General features: G+C 43.1%; 2 protein-coding genes across 9 annotated transcripts in view; one reads left to right on the top strand and one right to left on the bottom strand.

The window, feature by feature from the left end:
• The window catches only part of PSME3IP1 (proteasome activator subunit 3 interacting protein 1), a 34,105-nt gene extending 17,071 nt beyond the window's left edge, over positions 1-17,034 (bottom strand). The window contains exons 1-6 of one of the 7 annotated variants that reach the window (XM_047712408.1): positions 16,590-16,803; positions 15,790-15,992; positions 15,401-15,517; positions 4,996-5,137; positions 4,355-4,453; positions 3,833-3,954 (exon numbers count right to left, since the gene is read on the bottom strand). In XM_047712408.1, the coding sequence (XP_047568364.1) occupies positions 3,833-3,954; positions 4,355-4,453; positions 4,996-5,122 (348 nt within the window). In that variant the 5' untranslated portion in view covers positions 5,123-5,137; positions 15,401-15,517; positions 15,790-15,992; positions 16,590-16,803. Of the gene's footprint in view, positions 1-3,832; positions 3,955-4,354; positions 4,454-4,995; positions 5,138-15,400; positions 15,518-15,789; positions 15,993-16,589; positions 16,866-16,900 lie in introns of those variants that run through there. The other 6 variants (XM_047712410.1, XM_047712409.1, XM_047712411.1 and 3 more) reach the window with 6 other exon arrangements.
• Positions 17,035-17,078: 44 nt separating this feature from the next.
• RSPRY1 (ring finger and SPRY domain containing 1) overlaps positions 17,079-20,731 on the top strand; it is a 46,438-nt gene continuing 42,785 nt past the window's right edge. The window contains exon 1 of one of the 2 annotated variants that reach the window (XM_047712404.1): positions 17,079-17,435. The gene's annotated coding sequence lies outside the window, so the exon portion shown is untranslated. Of the gene's footprint in view, positions 17,533-20,731 lie in introns of both variants that reach the window. The other variant, XM_047712405.1, reaches the window with a different exon arrangement.

The raw sequence follows: 20,731 nt of genomic DNA, 5'->3' as shown, positions 1-20,731 counted from the left end.
TCAGGAAATTCTCATTCTGATCACGCTTCAGGCACTAACTCTGTTCTTACAGGCACCAGTTACCTTAAATATTTGCAGTATTCATGGGGATTATGCAAAATGCTCAGTACTATTCTGTGTTTCTGAAACCAGGTTTCAAAGTCAACATGGAAGCTGGTAATATGTTAACATTACACGTTTGGTTTTCTAGAATAAAAATGAAAGAATCACATTTCGTCCTTCTAATACCAAATGACAAAAACCACCAGCATGCAGATTTTTACCTGCAACTCCATCGGTAAGGGATAAAGTCTTACAGAATTCTTAATATTGAAAAATAAAACAAAAATGGAAAAAATTAACAACAAAACACATGCATTTTTATAACAGTAGGACACAAGCAGAAACCAGCACTTCACTTTTTATTCTTTTAAAGTGGAAAAAAAAAGCCTCTAATCTTTTCTTTTTGGGGGACATGGGGGGGTTAAATCATTACTTTTGATCCATAGCCAAAGCATAAGCCATTTTTACGCTTAAGTTCCTCTCCCCCTAAAGTGCTTTAAAAACACAAACACCCCTCAAAAATATCAAAGAATTCATTAGATGAGGTACTTAAAAAAATTACATAGTTCTTAACACATATAATATTGTTAAAGCAAACAAGAGTTCTGTTGTTTCTACGGCACAAACCACAGCTTCTCTGCCTTCACAAGTATCACATCATAAAATGTGTCCTATTATAACGATCGAACCAGTTCCTGACTTAGAGCTTCAAGAAACAAACGGCTAACCCTTCAGTTCCATCTCCTCCATCTCGACATGTCTCTGGCTACCTGCAAGCTAGGATGCCTGCTTTATGTATCAGTGGGTTAGAACGCTGTTCAGTGCTAGCCAGTCAGAACTTACCAAGTTTCCAAGAAAATCCAACACCTCTGGGGCCTCCCCAATGTTGTGCTGTAATGTCAGCAGGGCAGGAAAGCTTCTCCCCCCTTACTGCTCCCCTACTTACTCCTCCCTTTGCTGAAAACTGAGGGGCCCTGCACATTCACACCAAACCAACACTACTCCCCAGAACGCTGCTTTGGGAGGCGCAGTTTATTTGCTAAGCTGCCGAATTAAGCACATAAAAGAAGACATTATTCTAGTGATTGGTATAATTAACGTATTTCCTGAGGGGGAAAAAGTCTGGAGCCTGACACAATTCAATCCATCTTTATGCCCCCCCTCTACAAACATCAATGCACACTATTATTCTGGAGTCACCAGGGAGGGTAGGAGGGGAGGGGAGCTCCAGAAGAGTCAGCCTCAATCCAGCAGCTGGGATTGAGGTGTGACTTCCCGATCTTCAGTGTCATGCCAAATTCCACTAGGAACTCTGGGACTGGAAGCCATGTCTTTTGCTATCAGTTCACAGCAGGTTTTGGGGCACCCATGCTGCCCCCTTATCTCAGCCACTATCAGTCACCTTGATTTAAACCAAATCCCTGAGAATCAGCCCACACCTTCTCCTACATAGCTCTTTTTTTTTTTTTTAAAGATTTTATTTATTTATTTGACAGACAGAGATCACAAGTAGGCAGAGAGGCAGACAGAGAGAGAGAGGAGGAAGGAGGCTCCCTGCTGAGCAGAGAGTCCCATGCGGGGCTCGATCCCAGAATCCTGGGATCACGACCTGACCTGAAGGCAGAGGCTTAATCCATTGAGCCACCCAGGTGCCCTTCCTACATAACTCTTTAATGGGACATACTACATGGTCCCTGCAAAAAAAAAAAAAAAAATACCAACTAGCACATACAAGCAGCTGTATCATTCATTTTTAGAGGTAAAGCCTATTCAATCACACTAGTGAGGTTATTCAACATACAAGCTTGAAATAGTCAAATAAGCATTCTCATAGGAAAAAAGCTGTGGTGGCTTCACTAACCTCTCCTAAGAGTCATTCATTAATTTGTTCACATATACAATAAGAACCTACATGCCAGGCATTAAGGAAATCAGTGGTGACCAGGTCACTATTTTTATGCATCTTACCGTACATTCTAGTGGTAAAGAGGCAAACAAACCAGTAAGCAAATTGAGATTTTCAATGGTGAAAATTACTATTAAAAGGTGACATCAGTCGGGCTCTCTGCTCAGCAGGGATCCTGCCTCCCTCCTCCTGTCTCTCTCTGCCTGCCTCTCTGCCTACTTGTGATCTGTCTGTCAAATAAATTTAAAAAAAAAAAATCTTAAAAAAAATAAAATTAAAAAAAAAAATAAAAGGTGACATCAGGGGCGCCTGGGTGGCTCAATGGGTTAAGCCTCTGCCTTCGGCTCAGATCATGGTCTCAGGGTCCTGGGATAGAGCCCCGCATCGGGCTCTCTGCTCAGTGGGGAGGGAGCCTGCTTCCCCTTCTCCCTCTGCCTGGCTCTCTACTTGTGATCTCTCTCTGTCAAATAAATAAAATCTTAAATAAACAAATAAATAAATAAAAGGTGACATCATACACAGTGACATGGTTCAGTGAAATGTTAGATGGGGTACCTAGGGAAGGTCTCTGGGAGGAAGGAGATGTGAGTTGACACCCAAGTGCTACAAAATGCCAGCCTTATAAAATCTGAAGGCAGAGCATTCCAGACCAAAAAACAAATACAAAGGCCCTGAAATAAAATCACAAAGCTCAATGTGAGAGGGACATAAAGAAGACCGATAGGCTGGAGTCTAGTGAATATGAAAGAGTGAGTTCAAAACACAACAGGAAGGGGGGCTGGCCTAAACTGTGCAGGGCCTGGTTAAGTCTAACTTAAGTCTAAATGCCACAGGAAGCCACTAGTGTCTCAAATAGGAAAGTGACATAATTCCACATATGTTTTCAAATGTTCCTTTTGACTGCTGTCTGCAGAATGGATTGTTGCAGGCGAGAGCAGAAGCAGAGACTAATCTGGTGGTCACAGTGGTCCCAAGAAGCACGGAGGGAGCTGAACTGCACAGATCTGGAGTACATTTTGGAAGTAGTTTTTGGCCCAGGCACATGGGGGCATAGGAGTGCTGTTACTGAGATCAGAAAGAGCAGAAGAAGAAGAGATGTGGGGGCAAGGGCAGTGTGATGAGTCAAGGGGTGTGGCACACAGAATTGAGAATTCGGACTCGGCCAAGTTCTAGATGCCTATTTAATGCAAGCATAGGAGAAAAAGGCAACACTGAGCCAAACCGAAGTCATCTTTGTTGTTTTCTCTACCCTTCTGTGGGGACAGACCAGGCTACACTTCTAGGGAAGGTCCTAATAAGGACAAAGGAGAGTTGCTAAACATTTCCTTTTAAAACTCAGAAGCCAATTTCTCCCCTGGATGAGTTTTCTGCATTGCCCATCTGTTTCAGAGTCTAATCCCTCAAGGCAAAAATACCCGGGTACTGACTATTAGGATTTTGGCCTTTAGTTAATCCTAAAGGATCTAGACTTTTGAATGCAACAGACTCACATGCAACATAACCCCATAAATCACTTCCGGTAATTCAGTCAGAGGGACACCAGTGTTGAAAGGAAACGCAGGGGTCACTGGGCAGAAAAACCTTATTTTCATTCAATTTATGAAGAAACTCAAATCCAGGGGCACCTGAGTGGCTCAGTGGGTTAAAGCCTTTGCCTTCGGCTCAGGTCATGATCCCAGAGTCCTGGGATAGAGCCCCGCATCGGGTTTTCTGCTCGGTGGGGAGCCTGCTTCCTCCTCTCTCTCTGCCTGCCTCTCTGCCTACTTGTGATCTCTGTCAAATAAATAAATAATTTTAAAAATTAAAAAAAAGGAAACTCAAATCCATAGACGTTGATGAGAAGAAGGGACACCGTACAGATTTCTCTCAAAGTACAAAGGATATTCTGTATTCCTTTAGTTCTTTCAGTTCTTCTTCTCTCCGTTGCTTTTCCAGGAGCTCCTGCTGCCGGGAAACCTCATCAAGGAAGTTAGTCTCATCTTCGTCTAAGCCTCTTACCATGTTTTCTGAGGAAATAACCAAATAAGGAACACTTAGCAAGCTAAGGGGGAAACAGTCAAATAAGATTTTTCTTTCTCCTTTTTTTTTTTTTTAACAAATAGCAGATCTTTTAGAGGATTAGAAGAAAGAATGTGTAAACACCTCGGCTTCTGGAGAGGTAACATGGCATAAAACCAAGGCACTTCTCCCATTACCAGACATCAGCACAGAATTAAAATGGGTATCTTGAGCTCTAAACAAAAATGCTCAATGTGGTCTAGAAAGCAGGTTGTCTCTTTTCCACCAAATGAACATCTAGAGACTAGACAATCAAGACAGTTCCATGGCTAGTTGGAAAAAGTGTCGCACGAAGCAAAAGGCATCGAAGAGGCCCTGCGGAGCGTCGGACTGTTTTCGGAAGCTTACTGAATTTGAACTGCTCCTCATACTCCTGCTGCTTCCTGTCTTTCTGTTCCTGCAGCCTTTCATAGAGAGACCGAGGGTCATAAACCTCCTCTGGACATTCTGAAAGGAAGGGCAAGGGGAGAAGGGAGGGGGAAGAAAAAGTACATACTTTAGAATTTTTCACATTATTTTGGAAGCACAAAGGATTTTAAAGATCAAGTCTCTGCATGATCTGAGGGCAAGGATAACACAAAAATAGTACAAAGCCCATGGCTTCCCTTGGGAGCTCAGAGAGGGGCCAGCAGTTCTCAAAGACAACTACCAATGTCAATAGGGCCCACGGCCTGAGACGCGCTAACTGGATTGGGGGGCCAGCCCCACCCTACACTTTCTCAGTCACTAGCCACATTCTCAGTCACTCAGATCCTATATCCACCTGTATAGACAGAAGGGACTAGCAGAATCTTTTGGAAGGCAGCAAGTGGAGTGGACAGTGGGCACCCTGGTTCTGCTTGTGGCCACAGAGGCCTTATGTAGGTTCCTGCACCCCTCTGAGCCTCAGTCCCCCTTACTCCAAAGTTAGGAAATAAGTACCTACTCTGCAGGGCTATTAGGAAGATTAGAGATCTTTATGTTGCATGCTGGACTATAAGCCCATATACCTTCTGGATCTTCAGGTTTTCGAACTTTCTCCCATTCTTCTTGCCTCCTTTTGCGCCGTTCATCTAGTTCTGCCTCCGACACAAACCTCTTTTTGATAACAAGATTACCATCATCCCCTCCATCCATAATGGAGCAATAGGTCTACAAAAAGCAAATGAAACACTTTAAGTGAGAACTGCAATTAAATTTCTAAAGAGCGGGGTGCCTGGGTGGCTCAGTGGGTTAAAGCCTCTGTCTTCGGCTCAGGTCATGATCCCAGGATCCTGGGATCGAGCCCCACATCAGGCTCTCTGTTCAGCAGGGAGCCTGCTTCCCTCTCTCTCTCTTTGCCTGCCTCTCTGCCTACTTGTGATCTGTCACTCTGTGTCAATTAAATAAATAAGATCTTTAAAAGAAAAAAAAATTCTAAAGAGAAACAAGGAGCTTTAACTCTGTCTCACCTAGCAACAGACTACCTCAAAATTCCCTTCAACTTTGAATTGAAGAAATCTTCTAGTCGTTTAATTTATAGATCATTGGTGAAGCACATGATTACATTTTTCTTAATGTATCAGGCAGTTTTATTAACCTTTATGTTACTTATGAAGTCAGCAAGAGGACCTGGAATGATTCTCATCACGTGCTGTTCCATAGTAAGTCCAACACTGCAAATATTTCTTGGTCCCTCTCTAGACAAATTGGCCTCCCAGGCATCCTCTTTTTCTCAGATCTCACTTCCTTTATTTCTGTGACTTCTGACATTATTCCTTCTTGAAATTCCTGTTTCAGGAACATTCCACCATCTCCATTTGCATGTTATTGTTTCCAAATGGATTCAGAATGGAAAAACTCAGGTATTCAAGGAGCCCTGGAGATGAAGTCTAGTCTGTATAGCAGGGAAGGGATATGCCTAAAGGCACACAAAACCCCACATGGAGAAAGTGAAACTAGAGTCCAGACCTCCCAACTTCAGATTCAATGTCCTCTGCACCAGCCTACACTGAGTCCTCCATCTCTTTCCTGACCTTCCTTTCTGTGAGCTACAAATCTATGCCATTAAATAGTCTATCTTCAGGGCGCCTGGGTGGCTCAGTGGGTTAAGCCTCTGCCTTCAGCTTGGGTCATGGTCTCAGGGTCCTGGGATCAAGCCCCACATTGGGAGCCTGCTTCCCCCCGTCCCTCTGCCTGCCTCTCTATCTACTTGTGATCTCTCTGTCAAATAAAAATTCTTAAAAAAAAAAAGTCTATCTACAGTCCTTCTCTTTTCTTACTCCCACCATGACCTCAGCCACTTTATGCATATCTTGATGCACAAGATTCCCAAATCCCAAATCTAGATACTTCCACCTGAACCTCTCTTCAGAAAGAAGGGAGAAGGAAATAATAATAGAGTGTGCATTACTCTTTTTAAGCCTTTCTGCTTTTCTTTGCTAATTTCTTTCCTTTTGAAGAAATGTGGAATTAACTCTCTACTCAGACATATTATTCATAGCATTACACCCTAACGAGGAAGCAAATACTCTGCACAACTCAATGTCCATTCCAAGATGACCTCTAGTAACAAAAATAAGTCTCCACTGGGGCGCTTTGGTGACTCAGTCGGTTAAGCTTCTGACTCTGATTTTGGCTCAGGTCATGATCTCAGGATCATGAGATCAAGCTCCGCGCTGGGCTCTGCACTCAGCACAGAGTCTGCTTAAGATTATCTCCCTCTTTCTCTCTCCCTTTCCCCTCACCACTCTTGCTCTCTCACCAAAAAAAAAAAAAAAAAAAAAAAAAAAAAGTCTACTGACAGCACAAAAATAAAATAGCTGCCATTTTACTGAACCTCTTATCATGTACTAAACACATTTTTATGTATAGTACCTCATTATGCTCCCGTTGATCTGTGAGAAATACTATCTCTTTACAGGTGAAGAAATGGGAGCCCAGAGAAGTTAAGTCACTCTTCTAAGGTAATAAAAGGTGGTAAATGGTAGAGCTGAGAACAAAATCCAGGTATGACATAAAAAAGTCATACCCTTATCCACTTCACCAGCCCCCTCCCCCGAAACCTGGGAACCTGGCTGAAAAGAAGGACATGTCAATTTCAGCTTTCTTCATATACCAAATTTCAGGCTGAAAATGTTCATGTAGACATTTTAATAAAGGGGAAAATGGAAGCTGAGAAAACAAACCCAAACGTTCCGAACAAGACAATAGTTTTAGCCTAAATCCCACTGCAGCTAAAGTTTAGTTGAATGTAACAACTCCGAGAGAGAATTTTGAAATTTACTAGAAACAAAACCAAATTCATTGGCAGAAGCTATTGTTTCCACCTAAAGCCCACACCCTGGACACTGATTTAGCCTCATTCAATGTCTCCAGCCAGAGGCCTGTTACAGAAACACAATTATTCTGTCTCTGCTAACCATGCCAAAAAGCCCTCAACTTCTGTAGAATAACCTTTTATGAAACAAGAGCCAATGCATTCTTAAGTGTCTTAAATTGGGACTCTCATAAATGGGAGAGACACACTGGACTCTCGACGTACCCCTCTCTTATTGTCTGTTAGTTGGCTATAGCTCTCCCCCCTCACCCTAAATTGACTATCTGTTTCTTTCCCTCACCCTTGTTTCCTGGTAAGTAATGCAGAGAGGGTCAGGTCCTTATGTTCCACCTAATATGATTTTCCATCCAACATATGAATCTACCACACATTCCCAGATTTTCATTCAACCCATATTCTAAAACTTTGGAACAGGGACCAATGCACTCACTCCCAGGCAGCTGACTCCCTAAGTAGATCAGACCAGTAGAACAATTCATCCTTAAACCAAATTGAAATGTGTCTCCCTATAAATTCCACACATAGGTTCCATCCACTGGGACTACAGAAAAGGAGCCAAATCCTTTTCTCAACCCAAAAATGCTTTAACTGTTTGAAGACAACTCCCACGTTCCTCCTAATCTGCCACTTTTCTGAGCCAAACATCCCTAGTTCTCTTAATCTTATGAAATAGATAAAAATAATAGTGTCTCAAAGCAGTGAACAGGGTGCGCAGGATTTAAACCTGGGAAATAAATATTAGGAAATGACAATGCCATGGCATTCCTATTAAATGCATCTCTTCATTTTCATTGTACATTTTAATAAATGAAAAAATACATCTATGTTAATACTGAAAAAAGTGTTCTAGTAGGCCAAAATGAAGAAAACCTAGAATCTCATGTGCTTCCATCTATATAAGAATGCAGACTGATTTATTCTTATAACTCAAAATTAAGAAAATAAAATCATTAATTTTTACGGCCTGCTGAATTTTTTGGAAAAGGAAGAACCTACCTCCACTTAACTTTAACAAAGATCCCTGAAACTCAAGGGACAAAGCCTTCAAGATACATGTGCAGAGGGTTTGAATTTGAAATATAAACTCTAGAGAAATAACCATCTTCCCAACACTTAACAATTTTGGGAAAAGATAAACATATGGGATTCCAAGAAATTCTTATTCTCTTTCTCACCAATCTTTTTCTCCTACATGTTAGAATTCAACTTCTACCCCAAAAGTTGAGTCTGTGCTATTAACTATTAACCATCTTTCACACCACAGGGACAAAACCAGGAATCAGAGATGGTTACTGAAAATATAAACATAGAAGCATACTGAAAAGAGGAAACCGAAAGACAAGGGCTTTAGAATTTGACAGAGAAACTACTGCTCTCAAAGGGAGGCCTTCCTGAAAACACAAAGTCAAAATTAATGAACACTTAGGAAAGTCTGCTCTTTACAACTAGTATTATAATCCTTATATCCCCTTGATCTCAAAATAAAACAAACTAGAAGGCCAACCTAATTATAATGAATTTCTGTGAGTTTAAAAGGGGCAAGACTAGGGGCATCTGGGTGGCTCAGTGGGTTAAGCCTCTGCCTTCAGCTCAGATCACGATCTCAGGGTCCTGGGATGGAGCCCTGCACTAGGCTCTCTGCTCAGCAGGGAGCCCGCTTCCCCTTCTCTCTCTGCCTATTTGTGATCTCTCTCTGTCAAATAAATAAATAAAATCTTTAAATAAATAAAAAAAAATAAAAGGGGCAACATTAGAATTCGCACTGGTCAATCCTCTCTTTCTAGATTTTACACGTCTTCCACAGGTCCTCATTCCCTGGTGCTTTAACCATCATTCCCTCCTTGCCTTCCATGTCACCAGTGGCACTCCTGGCTATCTGGTCATCTTTCTGTGTTAGGAGAGGTCAGAGGCAGGGACAGAAATGTTCATGAACAAGGGGCCACACTCCTGAATATTCTGGCTAATGTTCAGGATATTCCTTCTTCAGAAATATTCAGGTTTTCTTGGGAGTCAAAAGGTCACTGTCAAATACACACAGCCAAGAAGCACGCTTCACTCCACACGCCTTTCCCTACGACCTAATCCAGCCCCCCCAGTGTATAACAAGTACCTTCTGGGATGGTCTCCTTACACAAGGCAGCACAGGTAGTGATAAATACTACACTCTGAAATCCGGAGGCCCGGGTCCTGCCAATTACAAGCTGTATGCCCTGGCAAGTCACTTAGGTCCTCAGAGTCCTGGTTCCCTCATCACAGGTTGCACTCCCCAGTGGGGATTAAAACAGTCCCACACAACAGAGAGCTTTTGGGAGGATAAACAAGGTAATTCACACAAAGCACTTAGCACAGTGTTTGACACAAGCTTTCAAAATGTTTTGAAAGGTTGGCCATTACTACAAAATACTAAAGCTAAGCCCTGGACTGGTTACGGGAGTGAGAGAAATGCCATCTGCACTCAAGGAGTGGAGAGCAAATCGATCAGTGATATAAACACAGGGATTAGATACATAATACGTAAGCAAAGGGATCAAACCAAACAGAGAAATTAGGAAAAACTTACATGTATATATAATTGGGTAATTCTGTATTTTCCCTTTAGCATGGTTCTCTATTTTACTGTTTTATTAATAGTTCAATTTAAATAAACTGGACATTGTGCTGAATGCTGAACTCTGTGTCCAGCACTGTGTCAGATCCTATGCAGTGCAGAGAGGAAATCAACTTCAAAAGAGTTAGTACTCTTGAACTAGTTACCACCAGATAACAGTACACATAATGAATTGCCAAAGTGAATGGTACAGGTACGGGGCAATGATGAAGGGTATAAATATGGATCAATCCCGTTTCCCAGGCTGAAAACCCAGACATGAACCTAGACTACTCCTCCCCTCAATTCACTACATCTCCCCAGTCACCAAGTTCTGCTGTTTCTACCTCATAATGACCTCTTTTTAATCCTCCTCTAAGAGAAGAATTCTTTCTAATCTCTTCTTTTCAGGGCCTCATCCAGCAAGGGCTACTACAACAGCCTTCCATCAGCCTCCCTGCTTCTCCTTTCGCCCCTACTCAAGCAACCTGTTAACTCGCTCGCCACTCACCCATTGTGTTTTGTCATTTGTGACTGTTCCAGCAGCCCTTTGTATTCACAGTGCTTATTAGCACAGTGTCTGGCATATATTAGGCAGATAATAAATACTTATTGAATAAACCAACCATAAAGGGGATCTGAAGAATTCAAGCAGGGAAGAATGATCTCATGTGAGTATTCCGAGGTATCGTCCAATATAAGTTATAGAAAATGGTAGACATTACATAAGCATTTGCTCAAGCTTCTACGTCCCATAGGGAATTCTATTCAAACACGACAAAACTTTACAGCTGGAAAGACATGACCAAAAATTAAATCATTTTCCTGTATTATACAGTTGATGTCTTCTTGAAGAATAACTCACTACTTTCAATTTCTACTGACTAAAAAATGCTCTGTTATACTGACAAATATTTCCCACACAAAGCATTTTTCTTTGAGGAGTTCAATTTTCATTGGTTGTTTATTCTGCAAGAGGGAGGTGATGACTACCTGTAGCTCATTTACCTAGTTTTGGAAGGAGGCAAAAACTGGAAATGAAATTGTTTATTTCTAATTCCAACTGCCTAGCTAAAATTTTCATAAGTCTCTTATTTTTCCCCTTCATTTGCTAGAACAATTAAAAACACAAAGCCCAGGGGTCTGGGATAAAGATTCATGTAGGAACAAAGAGGGCTTACATTGGGAATATTCATTTCGTTCAGTGTGTTTAATTGTAAAAAGAATACATGTTGTCGGGGTGCCTGGGTGGCTTAGTCAGTTAAGTGTCTGCATTTGGCTCAAGTCATGATCTCAGGGTCCTGGGATCGAGTCCCACATTGGGCTCCCTGCTCACTGGGGAGCCTGGTTCTCCCTCTCCCTCTGCTGCTCCCCCTGCTTATGCTCTCTGTCAAATAAATAAATATTAAAAAAAAAAAAAAGAATACATGCTGTCAACTTTCCTCTACTCATATAGCTTTTTTATTTCCAAGGTAATTCAAGTCTAATTATCAGACTAAACATTACATTATTTTATAAAAGGATTATCTAACTTCTCCAAATAGAGAACTCATGGAAAACCAAAACCATACTAAAATCACTTTGTCCAAACTTAAAAGTTTCAAACCGACACAAATAAAGAACATAGTTTTCAAATTTGCTTGACAGCCAGAAAAAACAAAGTTCTTATATTTCAAGCCAAAGTAACTGTTAAACACTGCAGTCTTGTGTTTGTACTGGAGACTGTAGTATTTAATTTCCAGATTGGTGGGACAAAACGGGCTCAGGGTCTTACACAGCATGCTAACAAGAAAGCTTACATTGCTACCCCCAAAGTAACTGTTATTGCTGAGTTGAAAAATTATTCCATTTACCTAATGCCATGATACAAGTTAATGAGATCTGGCTTCCTACGGAACTGAATTCTGTGATGGAAGACTACTTAAGTGTTTACATCATTGGCCACTACTCCCTCCAAATTCTAACATTAGACAGACAGTAGTATAAAAATACACCAGAGGGGATCGGATTTCTGTGTTATGGTGTTGTAAGTCTTCTGTCTGGGTAGAAAAACAATAGGCCAATCTACTTTCCTTTTATCAGTAAATATACTTAAGTATTGCCCTTCCAACATTTTTACCCTGATGTTTAAGTCACATGGGACTTCAAAATGCAGGACAGCAATTAAGAGGAATTTGCCATCTGGCAAACTCAACTCTATTCCAAATAGATAGCTTTCTGGCCGGACGTCACTTCTACCAGGCCAAAGTAATTCAGATCAAGAGGGCTTTCCCTATACATTTTTTTTTTTTAAAGATTTTATTTATTTGACAAATCACAAGTAGGCAGAGAGGCAGGCAGAGAGAGGGGGAAGCAGGCTCCCCGCTGAGCAGAGAGCCCGATGCAGGGCTCGATCCCAGGACCCTGAGATCATGACCCGAGCCGAAGGCAGAGGCCTTAACCCACTGAGCCACCCAGGCGCCCCTCCCTATACATTTTAAAACTTCAGAGCATGACAACTACTAACAGGGAACACTACTAGCATTTGTTACTTGACAAAGGAATCTTCAATCTAACACTAAGGCTTATTAAACATACTCCAGCAGCAGAGGAGACTAAAAGAATCTAAACATCTGCGTACAGCATATGCGATTTCATTCATATTTAAAAATGTTTATTATAAAGAGCAATCTGTAGTCATCTTCTGGTTGTCCAGGCATCTAAAAAAACACACACAATAAAAAAAATTTTTTAAATGAATTTATATATACCATGAGCTTTCCATAGCACAAGAACAGTCTCATCATACGTGCAATTACCCTGAATTTATCTATATGCACCGGAAGAAAAAGAGAACATAAAATACCAATCCCCTTAGCTGATCCTCAGTTCTCCAGTCCATGTAACCCTCTTAGTTAGTGTATAAATACTTCCTTCATTATGTACGATTCTATTAGTTTTTTTTTTTTTTAATACACTAGGACTCCTAAAAAGCAAACCAGCTACTTCACCTGAGACTTAAAGAAAAACAGCATCTGTTTCAAAGTTGGAGGAAAAACCTGGCCATGCTGGAATTTTGCTGTGCGGGTATACCTACATCCAATATGATGCCTCCCAAAAAGATTTTCGAAAGTAGCTCTGATTATACACTATTTTACCGGCTAGGCTGGCTTTGGAACATAAACCACACTAAATTACTCCCCCCACACCTCCAATTGCCACTAGGTTTTGTCTAACTCCTAAGACCAAATATAAGGGGGGAAAGGCTTTGCATTACAAAAGCCATACAAGGCCAACTAACTCATTCAGTTGTATTGTTGAGGTCAATCTTGACAGGTGACCTATCATGTACAAATGGCACAGAGTGCAAGGTACTCAGGGGGTACTCTACTTTTTAGCGAATGAGGAACTTACATTCAGAAAAAGAGATAAGGGTGGCATGTAAGCAATTTGGGGAAAAGAAGAATAGGTTAAATGCTATTAAGAGAACGAACAGAAGCTAAGCACTGAGGAGTTCACAGAAGGAAGACTAAAAAAAAGCACCAGGGAAGCTTAACGTTGACAGTGGCTGGGACACTGCATAGGGAACAGTGGTGAAAATTTTAGGTATACAGAGAAAAATGATCTTTAACTCAAGATTCCCTGAAATCACAAATTTCAGATTCCAAAAATCAAAATGAAAGGGGGCTGGGGCATGTGGGAAGCTCAGTCGGTTAAGTGTGGGACTCTTGATTTAGACTCAGGTGGTGATCTCAGGGTTCTGGGATCTAGCCCTGCAGGCTCTGCGCTGGGCTTGGGGCCTACTTAAGATTCTCTCTCTCTCTGGGGCGCCGGGATGGCTCAGTGGGTTAAAGCCTCTGCCTTCGGCTCAGGTCAAGATCCCAGGGTCCTGGGATCGAGCCCCACATTGGGCTCCCTGCTCAACAGGGAGCTTGCTTCCCCCTCTCTCTCTGCCTGCCACTCTGCCTACTTGTGATCTCTCTTTCTGTCAAATAAACAAAAAATCTTAAAAAGGTGGGGGGCCTGGGGCGCCTGGGTGGCTCAGTGGGTTAATAAGCCTCTGCCTTCGGCTCAGGTCATGATCTCAGGGTCCTGGGATCGAGTCCCGCATCGGGCTCTCTGCTTGGCAAGGAGCCTGCTTTCTCCTCTCTCTCTCTCTGTCTGCCTCTCTGCCTACTTGTGATCTCTCTCTGTCAAATAAATAAATAAAATATTAAAAAAAAAAAAAAAAAGGTGGGGGGCTTTCATTTCCAGAAACAGTGGGCTAGGTAGTTGAGACCAATCCTCTACCTCTATGATAAAAACAAACGAAATCTGGAAGAAATTTTTAAATAATTCTTAAACACAGAAATTAACCAGATAGTAAAAGATATGGCCAAAACCCAAGAAATTTCTGATACCAGAAAGTAAGCCCAATATTCAAACTGGCTTTCATACTGAGGATTTCTCGGACGATGACTTTGAAAACTGCTGTTTTGAGGCCCTTATGAAGCAACAGAAACAAAAGTCAAAGCCAGGAGTTCACAAAAGGTGCAGAGTCTGCACCCTTCTCCTTCTCCATCTTAACCCAATAACCCAAAGAACTAAACCATCAAAGTAAAGGTGAAGTGGGAAGAAAAAAAGCAGGAATAATGAGCAAAAGAAATAAACCCAAAAGGAATTCACACAGTGGAACTGGCACACATAGATTCTAAAACAACGCTTACTGTGTTTAAAGAATAAAAACCAGGCCTCAAAATTAACAGCAGTGAATAAGAAACTGTAACATGGTGGCATGACACATCTGAAAAAGGACCAAATAGAACCTCAGAAACCAAAAAACGCACTAACTGAATTTAAGATTTCAGTGTAATAACAGATTAGAAATAAACTGAGATTTAATGAAGAAGAAGTTATCCAGGATGTAGTGTGGAAAAATAAAAAGGGAGTAAGAAACACAGACATTAGGGGCGCCTGGGTGGCTCAGTGGGTTAAAGCCTCTGCCTTCGGCTCAGGTCATGATCCCGGAGTCCTGGGATGGAGCCCCACATCGGGCTCTCAGCTCTGCGGGAAGCCTGCTTCCCTTCCTCTATCTCTGCCTGCCTCTCTGCCTACTTGTGATCTGTCAAATAAATAAAATCTTAAAAAAAAAAAAAAAAAGAAACACAGACATTAGAGTGAAAGGCTCTGTGTTAAATCAGCAAAGGCGATATATAATGGGGCATAAGCAGTATATGAATATAAACTCGCCGGGAATTTTACAGAACTAATGAAAGACACTAATCCACTCATTCAAGGTCTGATAAACACCAAATCCAACAAAAACACATCCACAGTTGCATCATGAAAATGCAGAAAACCAAAAACAATCTTTAAAACACATTCTACAATAACGAGTGAAACTGACCATACTTAAGAATTGAAGACAAAGCATTTTCAGAAGGTGATCAATAGTGAGCAGACTAAATTGTTTAATTCCGCTGCCCCAGAGGCATAATTACAATATGATGGAGCCTATGGCAGAACCACACACTACAATTACTTCGCTTACCAGCTATGTGGTTTTCAATATCTGAGGCAACGGCTTCACTCTAACCAAACATCAAGATTCTTAGAAGGAGAAAGGGAAGACTGCTAGCCAGGTGAACGGTCTTGGACACAGCTCCTCCTGGTTGTAAGGGATTAAGGCAACAACACTTCAGCTGAGAAAAATAATTGGCCGGAGTTTGCTTGCAGACCCCTAAAAACTGTCAACACAACTGTCTTGGGCTCTATTTGAAAGACTGTAAAAGCTGTCTTTATTTCAGTTCAATTCCTTGTATCAAAAAGGAGTATAAACACTGATTCAAGGATTTCAGAAGCAGTGCCCTCCAAACCATTTTATGGGGTCCCTGTTAGCACATCAACAAGCCAAACAGCTGAAGAACGAACAAACCTTACCTCACAGCTGGTACACAAGAGGTCATTGGGAATTCTGACCACCAGGCCCGCACTTGGCTTCCCCTGTCCCAACTCCAGACCTACTCAGTCAGACTATCTGGGGGTAGGGTCGGAGAATCTGCATTTAAACGGGCCGCAGAAAATCTTGTTTTCTACTAGATTAAGAACCACTGCTCTGAACGAGTAGGTCTCCACATTTACACCTGTGTGCACAGACGTTCACGTGGGCAAACAACTCTCAAACAAGATCCTTCAACCCTCGGTCTTAGTTTCCTAAGTTTTCTTTTGCAAAACGAGTATGCTGGCTTGTTATCTATTAGAAGAAAATGCACTGAGCACAGCAAATGGTACACCGTACACAGTAAGTGTGTTTCCCATCCTACACTTGCGTTCTGTGATTCAAAGATTTCCAGCCAGCCACTCCCACATCGCCTGAGTCGCCTGGAGCCCTCCCAAGACCCCTGCGAGAGAGCCCGCTCCTCCCTTGGAGCCTGGGTGTTCCCACCTAGCAGAAACGGTGGAGGAGAGCCGACAAGAGGCCCGAAGTCCCCAGACCGCTAGAAAGGGTCGGGATGCTTCCCCACACGACTGGGGAGGCCCTCCCGCGGGCTCCCTCGGCTCCACTTAGGCGGACCCCAGCAAGCCCCTGGCCCCAGTGACTCAGAGCACTAGGCGAGTGCGCAGACTGAGAACCGGCTTCACCCTAAACCTCACATTAAACGTAGCCCCCCATCTCCTCAGCGAAGAAGCTGGAGCCCAGGTCTCTAAGCCAAGCTGGGTAGGGCCCAGGCCGCACTCACCTACCAGCGTGCGGGAGGCGAGACCCCCTCACCTCGGCGACGCCCACCCCTAAGCCACCACTAAGACCGCTCGCTCTTTAGGACAAAAAACAAAGAGAGAGAGAGAAAGAAAAAAAGAAAAGAAAGAAAATAGCCTTTGCTTTTGTATTCCTTTTGACCCTTCAGGGCTTCCTCTTCCTCACCGCCACAACAAAGTTCCGCCCCGCTTCCGGCGGCGTAACCCAATCCGCACCCCTCATCCTCTCCAGGAGACAGATGGAAATCCGGTGTCCCAAAAGCCGGCCCGAGAGACTTGATTGGGCCATTCGCACCTCAGCAAGGGGATTGGCCAGCTCGCGCTTGAGGGGCGGGTCGCCCCGTGTGATCACGTGGTAACTTCCCCGAAAGATGACTGGCTGTAAGCGAGAGGGCTTGCCACCGAGGAAGGGGCGTTTCCTAGGGGACTGAGGGAGGGCAGGGGCGGTGCGAAGCGGGGGTGGGCCCCAGCGCGTAATGGCAGCGCCGTGGCCTCGCGTCCATCTTTACCGCTCTCTCGGACCTGTCACAAAGGAGTCGCGCGCCGCCGCCGCCCCCTCCCTCGGGTGGGCCCTGGAGCTGGAGAAGTCAGTGCCGTAGCCCGGCCGCGCTGCTCTTGGGAAACCACTGGGGACGCGGAGCCGGGGGGAGTCGGAGACCTGGGGACGTCGGTGAGGGAGGGGAACAGACGCCCGGGTCTGCGGCGGAGAGACCCGACTGGTGCCGGAGGAGACTCCAGGAAGGGGCCCGGGAGGGAGCGGCGTTGGGCAGAGCCCAGGAAGCAGCCCGGAGGTTCTCCGCTGAGGCCCGTTGCTGAAGGCGCTTGAAGAGGTACTTGGAAGAGGGTGTTCCCCCTTTAGGGGGTGCGTGATCGGCGGAGGTTTTTGGGGGTCGCTCTTCCGAGGAGGCCGCGGCTAAAGGGGCCCAGGTGAGAGGCAGGTAGCTCTTGGGAGGCTCCTGATATTTAGCGGTCCTCCTCGGGAGTGTCCTGGACGGAAGGGGTAACTGGAGGAGGCGTTGGGAGGGTTTTCTTTTGTGGAGTTTAAGGTTTAGGTGGCTCGGGTTGGAGTCGGACCTTCCCCTAGGAGACAGAAATGCCTTGGGGTCGAGAGATCCCTTAGAGAAAGGGACTAGGAGTTGGGAGCCAGAGCTAGCGGATTCTTTTACTCCGGAGGCCCGATGTGAAAAATGGGTAAGGGCCCTAGGGAGAGGTTGTTGCTGAGCGGTTCTGGAAAGCAGAGACCACCATCTGTAGGAAAGCCCGGGTGGGGAGTAGTGAGAGGGAAGCGGTAACGGCAAGGGTTTTCCTCTCTGGAGTCCGACCTGTGTCTTAAACACAGGATTTAGCTGTTTCTGGGTGTAGTGCAGGTGGGTGAGTGGGTGGGTGGAGGAGTCTATCCCAGCATCAGTCCTTGCGTGACTCTAGAGGAGGCTTTTGTTCCTACCTGGTGCCTCGGTTTCCCTGTCTCTGGAGAGGGAGAGCGGGGCAGAGATGGTACACTGAGACTGTCCAGTTCTATCCTATAGAGCTGTCTGAATGAGGCTGCTCCCTCTGGAGTGTTGTACTTTGAACTTTAAAAGGTTGGAAGTGTCTGTGACTGAATAGAGTCCCGCAGTTGTCCAGGCCCCTCACCTACCACGTACACGTTCATAGACGAGTAACTTAATCTCTTGGGTCTCTTCTGTAAAATAATAGCGCAGTGTGTGAAGATACTTTCCAAACTACAAGCTGTGCGAAAGTAAAGTACTGTGATTCTACCACCAGAAGGATTGAGGGATAAAAGTGAAAGCACTGTCTAAAATGTAAAGCAGTATGTAGATGTAAGGGATTAGCATTAATACAATTGTTGATCACCTAGGGTGCTGGGAGCCATATTGTACTGAAAACCTCAAGGTTCCAGGCTTTCTAGGTCATATTATGGTCTAAACCCGTGGTTTCAGCCCCTGCTTAGATGGGAGTGGAGGGATTTCCGATTTTTGCTCCCAGAGTTTTAATTTACCTTGAACTTCCGATGGTGTGGCAAGAGGTAGCACTAATAATATAATCTTTTCCTCCAGAAAGTTTTTCTCTGACGGCTGAAATTTGATCTCAATATTATAAACTACTTCCCCTTTTTCCATGTATGTGAGAGAATGTGTGTGTGTGCGTGTGGTAGCCTTTGGGTGTCTACATGTAGTGAGTATTATGACCTTTGGCTGTTACATGTAGTGAATATCATGCTTCCTCTCTCAGTTGTGATTTTGTAGATGAGACCTTTTTTGAATATTATGCCTTTCTGTGCTCTGTGCTGGCTTCAAAATATGGGTTATGAGCACGTTAGATAATTGCTTTTAAAATTCTCTTACATGGCGGTTCGCTATTTCTCACCATATATAGAATTTGCATTTCCTGGAATGACATCTTTCTTTGTAGCTCCCCCTATGAGGTTATAAGATAATTGTGTCCAAGTATGACATTTTCCTAATGTTTGGTTAGTGGCATTTGTTAGAGCTGGTTTTCCAAATGTTGGGTAATTGGTGATTTTTGAAGTTTGGTTTCTTTGCTTTTCTTTTTTTAACAAAAAACTGGCTTGCATTTCCTGTTTTTCTAATTTTATATTCCATGGGTCTTAAAAAAAAAAAAAGTGCACTCTGGTGATTTTATGAGCTTTCTGATTTCTCAAGATATATGCGTAATGCCTGTGTCCTGCTTTTACTGTCTTTTAGAACCCTTCATTATTTCTGTACTCCATGATTTTTTTTAAGTTATTGATTAGGAAGTGATCCAGCATACTCTCTGTGGACTTCTTTCTGATTTGTCAACAAGATGACTTTTCCCTTAGTAAGTTGGCCAAAAATCAAGGAGAAATAAGAGCTTAGCATTGTGTGTAAAACTTTGTTATTCAGTAGTGAATCGGGAAAAACAACAGCTCTGAAGTATGTTTTGGCAAGAGAATAACAAATTGTTTTGTGTTCCTGAAGTGCATTTCCAATAGTTGTTTCTACTCATGAGCTTAAGTCAGCCTATCAAGAATTAGAAAAATAGGGGCGCCTGGGTGGCTCAGTGGGTTAGACCCTCTGTCTTCAGCTCGGGTCATGGTCTCAGGGTCCTGGGATGGAGCCACATCGGGCTCCCTGCTCAGCAGGGAGCCTGCTTCTCCCTCTCCCACTCCCCTACTTGTATTCATTCATTCTCTCTCTCTCTCTCTCACTGTGTCTCTCTCTGCCAAATACGTAAATAAAATCTTTTTTAAAAAAAAGAATTAGAAAAATAATGGAAAGTAATTTTTTTTAATGAAGTGAGAAGTCACTTTGCATCCTTTAAAATACAACTCACCTTGATACTCTAATATCTATACTTTGAGGAATTATTAGGAATTCTTATGGATGGTAATGACTATTACTAATTTAAATAGGAAGTTTTCTGCTTTGTTGTGGTCAGAGCCTTGTAAAATAGATGTGAGAGTCACAGGGCTGAAAATGTAAATGGCAAATCATTAGGCACCACAGATGGGAACCACAATGGAACCAGCAGTCTATTTCAAAGAGTTATTTGAGGGTAGTAAACTATCAGTTGAGCTTGTCTTCAAATATTTGGCATTTTTGCATTTACCATTGAGGTTGGATAGCTTTTTCCTTGTGTACAATTTAGAAAACTGAAAAACAAGAGAAGTCAGGAAGTAGTGCTAAAACTTAGGCCCCAATTATTAGAAGAAGACTTGTACAATTTTAGGAGTGTGAAAGAATGAATATTTTCCCTTTGGTTTATCTATTCAATAAGTCACCTTGTCAAAAGCTTTTGAGGGGCGCCTGGGTGGCTCAGTGGGTTAAGCCTCTGCCTTCGGCTCAGGTCATGATCTCAGGGTCCTGGGATCAAGCCCTGCATTGGGCTCTCTGCTCAGTGGGGAGCCTGCTTCCCCCTCTCTCTCTCTCTGCCTACCTCTCTGCCTCCTTGTGACTCTCTCTCTCTGTCAAGTAAATAAATAGAATATTAAAAAAAAAAAAAGCTTTTGAAATAAGATTAGGAAAAAAGTTACATATTGTGAAATTTTTCTTTGTCCATTGTTTTTTTGCTGGTTAAATATGTAAAAGCATATTTAACTGTAGATAACTGTATATAACTGTATGATATATATAAGGCTAAAGGA

The sequence above is a fragment of the Lutra lutra genome, chromosome 17, assembly GCF_902655055.1.
Source record: "Lutra lutra chromosome 17, mLutLut1.2, whole genome shotgun sequence".
Classification (NCBI taxonomy): domain Eukaryota; kingdom Metazoa; phylum Chordata; class Mammalia; order Carnivora; family Mustelidae; genus Lutra; species Lutra lutra.
Note: the sequence above shows the minus strand (reverse complement) of the source record. Positions and strands in the feature narration are given on the sequence as shown.